The sequence below is a fragment of the Rosa chinensis genome, chromosome 4 (genome assembly GCF_002994745.2).
Source record: "Rosa chinensis cultivar Old Blush chromosome 4, RchiOBHm-V2, whole genome shotgun sequence".
Taxonomy (NCBI): domain Eukaryota; kingdom Viridiplantae; phylum Streptophyta; class Magnoliopsida; order Rosales; family Rosaceae; genus Rosa; species Rosa chinensis.
This window is the reverse complement of record NC_037091.1, coordinates 40212646-40219946: the sequence shown is the minus strand read 5'-3', so window position 1 is coordinate 40219946 and position 7301 is coordinate 40212646. Positions and strand designations below refer to the sequence as shown.

General features: G+C 37.3%; 1 protein-coding gene across 1 annotated transcript; it reads right to left on the bottom strand.

Moving 5' to 3' along the window:
• Positions 1-2048: 2048 nt before the first annotated feature.
• Positions 2049-2993, bottom strand: LOC112199297 (vicilin-like antimicrobial peptides 2-1). The gene is made up of 2 exons (XM_024340333.1): positions 2512-2993; positions 2049-2304 (listed from the first exon to the last, which is right to left on the bottom strand). The coding sequence occupies exons 1-2, from the start codon at positions 2991-2993 to the stop codon at positions 2049-2051; spliced, it is 738 nt and encodes a 245-aa protein (XP_024196101.1).
• Between the last annotated feature and the right edge of the window lie 4308 nt (positions 2994-7301).

Below are 7301 nucleotides of genomic sequence, written 5' to 3'. Positions count from 1 at the left end.
ATGTTTTATGGTGATTGTAGAAAATCCAGCCAATTTGGTTATCGTTTCGAATTCGATCAACTAGATCAAACGTAGTTACTCATATAAATCTATATTTATATACCATACACTCCAAAGAGCAACCCCTATCAATTCAAAGAAAATGGAAAAACCGACCGTTGGATGAGTTTATTACAATAAATTATGAGTGTGGTAAAAAATTTAGCCAATTTCACCATATTTTTGAATCCGATCGGATTGGTCAACCGTAGTCACTTATATGTTTTATTGGTTGACCGATGCCGTGACAACTGCGAAACGTGCTTATTTTTTCACATCACGTTTGTATATATTCCATCAATGGATGTGCGTGGACATAAGATAAAAAAAAATTAATTTTAATTACAAACACATTGGTCTATACCAATTTTATTCCTATAGTTATATGACTTATACATTGCATTTAAATTGTTTAGGTTCATTCTAAAGCAACCATGAAGTAGAAAATGAATTCGGAGAAACCAACCGCTCGATGGAGAGATTGTAATGTTTTATGGTGGTTGTAGAAAATCCAGCCAATTTGGTTCTCGTTTCGAATTCGATCAACTAGGTCAAACGTAGTTACTCTTATAAACCTATATTTATATATCATACACTCCAAAGAGCAACCCCTATCAATTCAAAGAAAATGGAAAAACCGACCATTGGATGAGTTTATCACAATAAATTATGAGTGTGGTAAAAAATTTAGCCAATTTCACCATATTTTCGAATCCGATCGGATTGGTAAACCGATATGTAGAATATATATATACACATATTTTATATAGAAATATAATAGTATAAGAACTTCCACACACACACACACACACACACACACACACATATATATATATATATATATATATATATATCTCTCTCTCTCTATATACACACACATATATATTAATATATATATATATATATATATATATATATATAAACACACACACACATATATATATATATAAACACACACACACATATATGATATATTGATATATATATATATATATACATATCTATATATATATATATATCTATATCTCTCTCTCTCTCTCTCTCTCTATATATATATATATATATATATATATATATATAAACACACACACACATATATATATATATATAAAAACACACACACACATATGATATATTGATATATATATATATATCTATATATATATATATATATATATATCTATATGACTATATATATATATATCTATATAAACACACACACAAATATATATCTATATGTGTCTATATATATATATATATATTTATAAACACACACACACATATAGATATATCTATATATATAACACACACACATACATATATATATATATAAATATATATATATATATATAAACACACACATATATATATATATATATATATAATATTTTGTGGGCTTTTACGGGCCGGGCCTAGCGGGCTTTTAGCGGGCCTGGCCTATGGGCCGGGCCGGGTTTTTGCGGGCCTCCATCGGCCCACCAAGGCGGGCTTTTGCGGGTTTTTTGACGGGCTGGGCCGGGCCAAAAGCCCTGCGGACCGGCGGGCCTCCATCGGCTCACTTGATCCGCGAGCTTTTTGATAAGGCCTATGTGTAGTTTGCTAAAAAATAGAAGCTAGAGTTCTTTGTAGCCCAAAATTAAAGCTCACTCTACATGAGCAATAACTTCAAAAGTACTTTAGCACTGCCCATAGCTAGTACTGCTTATCTACATACTACGTCGATTTTATTACATCATTATTCATTAGACGTACGTTAACCGCTTTCTGGTACTACTGATTACTGGTTGGAAGTTAGAAGCCTGCGAAGCCCAAACTTGAAGATATGAGTAGGCTCTGACCCTGTTGACCCTGTGCTTGCTCAAATTGTTGCATGTCAAATTGACCCTCATCTTGTTTTCCTTGTTCAAGTTGTTGCTCGCACCTTCTTTGGCAATGTTGTTGTTGTTTCCAATCCCCACCTTGTCGCCTCTGGCAACGTTGTTGGCACACCTGTTGACGCTCATATTGGCTCAATTGTTGTCCGCATTGTTGACCGCACTGCTGCTGTTGTTGTTGACCTTGTGGTCCATGTTGCCTGGATTGGCACCTTTGCTTGCATAGCTCAAATTTCTGCTCGGGATCTCTTGATTGCCAATTGAAGTCTTGTTCTCCAGGTTGTAGTTGGTTCTCGCAGCAGCACATTCTCTGGCAATATTGTCGCACTCCCAGCCGTTCACTACGCTGTAAATTCCTAAGACAAAGCCGCAGGCAGATCTGCCGATGTTCCTGTTCGCTCAATTGCTCTTTGCATTGGAGAAAACATTGTTGTTCGCGTTGCCCAGAATATTCACATCTATACCGGCATTCCTCAAATTTCTGTTCAGGATCCTGCAATTGCTGCAGGCAACTTTTGTTTGAATAAAAAAGTAATTAAATTAGTCATCTTTTAAGCCACATATGACAACATTTCAATCACTTAAAAACTATAATTACCTTGATTGGCACTGTTGTTGCTGTTGCTGTTGCTGATCGCCACTTTGTTGACTCTGACAACGCTGCTGGCATATTTGTCCACGCTCATCATGTGTTAAAGTCTGCCCGCATAGTTGACGACAGTGTAGGTCTTGAATCTCATGTTGGAGGTAAGGTTGCTGTTCGTCGCACCTCCGCACGCACTGCTGCCCGCATTGTGCACGACATTGTCCGTGTTTTTTACGCTGTTCCTCGTAGGGTAGATCTCTGCGCCAGGTATGCTGTCTGTCGCAGCTCCGATGGCACTCCCTAATCTGTGGTTCACCTTCATGTCCTTGTCCGCCGATGCCTTTCTGCTGCTGCTCCTCCATCTGCTCTAGGACTAGGCATTCTTGATGGCACTTCTGCTGTTGCTGCTGAGGGTCATCCTGATAGCTAAGAGAGAAAGAGATGGAGGCAAGGAAAAGAGAGAAAATGAACGAAGCTTTGAGTGATGTCGCCATGGTCATTGCTTTCGAGTGAGTGTGGGAAAGAATGCAAAGATTGCGGAGATATTTATACAAGGTGAAGACTCTGCATGCAAAGTACACTTGTGTATGGAGATTACATGCAAGGTGACTAGTGTCTATGATATCCATATATATGCCAAGGTTCGAGGCACCGGATGCCACTTGATCTTGACGTGTGGGAGGAGCAAAGTAAAGACGAAATGAATGGATGTATGTATGTGCATGATAAAATTATGTGGCGATTGTATAGTGAATTCATGAAAACCAAAAGCTTCATTCTTTCAATATCGAATTAACAACTACAATTGATACACTCGATTGCATTATAGTCGCTGGATTTCATTCTAATTATGATGCTCAAGTTTCAGTGGCAACTTTGGTGAGTAAGTAGATGTGCTGTTCCTCTCTGGTGGTGTTCGACAGTTATATATACAGATCCTATCCAAAGCGAGGCATCGCTTTGAAATTTCAGAGCGAGGTTAGGGTTTAGGGTCACTTTTCAGTCGCATGTCCACATCTCGACCGTTCAGTTTCTAGGTACTAATGTATAGATCATCTCTGCAAAATTTCAACGAAATTGATGGTGTTTAAGGTATCTAACTCGCTTAAACAAATGGACGAACTGAATCTGTCCAACCTGAACCGTACTAGCTTTAAGGCAGTTATCAATGCCTTAACGACCATCAATTTGGCTGAAATTTTGCAGAGATGATCTATACATTGGTACCTAGAAACTGAACGGTCGAGATGTGGATATGCGACCGAAAAGTGACCCTAAACCCTAACCTCGCTCTGAAATTTCAAAGCGATGCCTCGCTCTGGATAGGATCTGTATATATATATATATCTCATCTAGAGCGGAGTTTCGCTTTGAAATTAAAGTGTGAAGTTTGAATTTTAGGTCACTTTTTGGTCGCATATCGACATCTTGACCGTTCAGGTTTTAGGTACTAGTGTATAGATCATCTCTGCAAATTTTCAGCCAAATTGATAATCGTTAAGGCATCAAACTCGCTTAAACCAATAGACGGACTGAATCTGTCAACCTGAACCGTACTAGCTTTAAAGCAGTTATCAATGTCTTAACGATCATCAATTTGGCTAAAAATTTGCAGAGATGATCTATACACTAGTACCTAAAACCTGAACGGTCGAGATGTGGATATTCGACCGAAAAGTGACTCAAAACTCGAACTTCAAAAGTTAATTTCAAAGCGGAACTCCGCTCTAGATAGGATCTGTATATATATATATATATATATATCAGGGCCCTTCTAATGAGGGATCCCTTTTTTTGGTCTTTTATAGGGATAGGGCATTAGACCAACTTTTCGATCATATTTTTACATGTCAACCGTTCAGTTTTTAGGTCCTAATGTATAGATCAATTCTCACTACTATAAAAAGTAAGTCAGACAACAGTGGATTTCTGTTGTCTGATGACCAAGTCCACCGTTGTCTAAGTCAGTGTTGTGTGATTGAAAAATCACACAACGGTAATTCCACCGTTGTCTGATATTAGTTGGCTCAATAGAATAGCTATTTTCCGTTGTGTGAATTCTGTGCAGCAGGTGCCTGTCATGGCATGTGCAGGGATGCCTCGGCCATTCAGACAACAGAAGATAATTTTTGTTGTTGTCTGAGATTCATAACACACAACTACCATAACTCTTTCTTTGTTGTCTAAGATTCATAACACACAATAACTATAATTCATTCTTTGTTGTCTGAGATTAATAACACATAACAGCTATAATTCTTTCTCTGTTGTTTGTTGATTCACTCAGACAACAGAGATGATTTTATTTCTATTGTGTGTTATGAATCTCACACAACATAATTTTGTTCTCTTTTGTTGTTGGTTGTTAGTTCACACAACAACTAAATTTGATTAGATTTTATTTTTGTTGTGTGTAATGAATCTCACTCAACATAATTTTGTTCTCTTTTGTTGTTGGTTGTTAATTCACACAACAACTATATTTGGTTAGTTGTGGTGTGAATATTGTAATCAAATTGGCTAATATCCAATGACTGTTGTAGGAGAAGCCTTAATTTTGAACTCTTTTACAGTCATACAACACATTGTTTTGTATTGTGTTGTATGAGATCAATGCTAGGTGAAATTGTACAAAATCAATGCTAGTGATTATTACCAATGAACAATAATTCTATATTAATGCTAAAAATAACTTTGATACATCAAACAAACTCCAGTCGATTCACCATATACATCTGTATAAACATTTTGAACATTTCATTGAACTAGGCCTTCTAACTTCATAAGCTATACAAGATTGTGTTTGATCCTCACCCACAGGTAATGCTACAACGAGCAATCCAATTTCCATCTTGTGCAACATATGCTTGAGGATTTTGATGGACAAGTTCATTATTCTTGTGCAACATTTAGTTCATTATCTTGTGCAGCATTAGCTCTAGATTCATCTCCTACATGGAATCTTAGGTCTAAATCTACAGCCAACTTGGATGCCAAGGACAGTTGCAGCAGTTGCCTTTGAACTGCATATTCAAGTATGGAAATCTTAGGTAGCTACTAGTTTATTATTCGAGAAAGATCAGATATGGCATGCACTATTGTAAAAGCAGTATTGGCATTCAACTTCACTTGGCATGGCATTGCAGTAGTCCAAAACCCACAATTATAACTTTTTCAGTAACATGCTTCTTAATGGTGTACAATTATCTGTTAATCAAACTGAATGATATGCAAGATGACTAAAAATCAGTCAATGTAAACATAACATTTTACTACTCAAATGCCAGACTTTTAGTGAAAGACTGCAACCGAATTTTGCACAATGATGGCATGATTTCCAGTATGCTAAGACGTCACAACTTAAGGAGAGAGACAAACGTGTATAGTTATGTAGTGTGTGTGTGTGTGTGCAAGCTTTGTTTTCCCAGATCTGAAATTAGTGTTTACGTTTAATACAAGCAATGGACAACAGTGATACTCAAAGAAACATTTCAGATTATGGACACCAGTGATACTGAAAGAAACAGTGGTTACCTAAATTCCCCAAAGGCTTCTGTGATTGCTAGAGTTTCAATCCTAGTCAAGAAGAACAAAGGAATAAGAGATTTGAGATTTTCTGATATGATCTTTACCTTCTCCAAGAATGGAGTATTTATACAAGATACTACAAGACCTATTAGGAAACTAATTACAACAGAAATAATCTTAATAATACACAATATTCACAATCCTAATTACATGGCATGACTCACGCCAACACTCCCCTCAAGTTGGTGCATACAAATCACGGATGCCCAACTTGTCAAGTTGGTGCATACAAATCCCAGTAAGACTCTCGAGTAAAACCTTCTATGACTCTCAAGTAAAGCCTTCTATGACTCACGAAGGCTTTACACATCCATATGAGTCTTACTGGGATTATGCATAAACTGACTCACCACACTAACTGCATAGGCTAAATCTGGTCTATTGTGGGATAAATAAATCAACCGGCCAACTATCCTCTGGTATCTTGCTTTATTCGTAGGTACTTGATCCAAGTACTCTGCTAACCTATGGTTTTGCTCAATAGGAGTATCAACAGGTTGATAGTCAAGCATACCTGTTTCTGCCAGCAAGTCAAGAACATACTTCCTCTGACTCAACACAATACAATCCTTCCCACGAGCAACTTCAATTCCCAAGAAATATTTCAAATTACCCAAATCTTTCATCTCAAATTCTAAAGACAGCTGACCTTGTAACCTTTGAATCTCCTCAAAGTCATCACCTGTCACAACCATGTCATCAACATAAATAATCAAGGCAGTCACTTTACCACATCGATGTTTAAGGAACAAGGTGTGATCTAAATTGCTCTGTCGGTACCCAATTTTCTTCATGAACTTGGTGAACTTGCCAAACCAAGCTCTGGGAGACTGCTTCAAACCATAAAGAGATTTTTTCAATCTGCACACCACCTGCTCTCTAGTATAAGTACCATATCCAGGAGGCAAATTCATATAAATCTCTTCATGCAGATCACCATGCAAGAATGCATTCTTAACATCAAACTATTGTAAAGGCCAATCAAGATTAGCAGCTAACCAAAGAAGTACCCGAATTGTGTTAATTTTCGCCACTGGTGCAAATGTCTCATCATAATCCACTCCATACTTCTGAGTATAGCCTTTAGCCACTAGTCTTGCCTTGTACCTGTCCACTGATCCATCTGAATTGTGTTTCACGGTATACACCCACCGACAACCAATTGTCTTCTTCCCTGGTGGTAATGATACTAGCTCCCACGTACAATTCTTCTC

Excerpts from the sequence above, each read along its gene's own strand:
- LOC112199297 (XM_024340333.1), bottom strand. The coding sequence starts at position 2,993 with ATGGCGACATCACTCAAAGCTTCGTTCATTTTCTCTCTTTTCCTTGCC. Across the intron at positions 2,305-2,511 it reads CAACAACAGTGCCAATCAAG|GAACATCGGCAGATCTGCCT; the intron begins GTAATTATAGTT and ends TTGAGCGAACAG.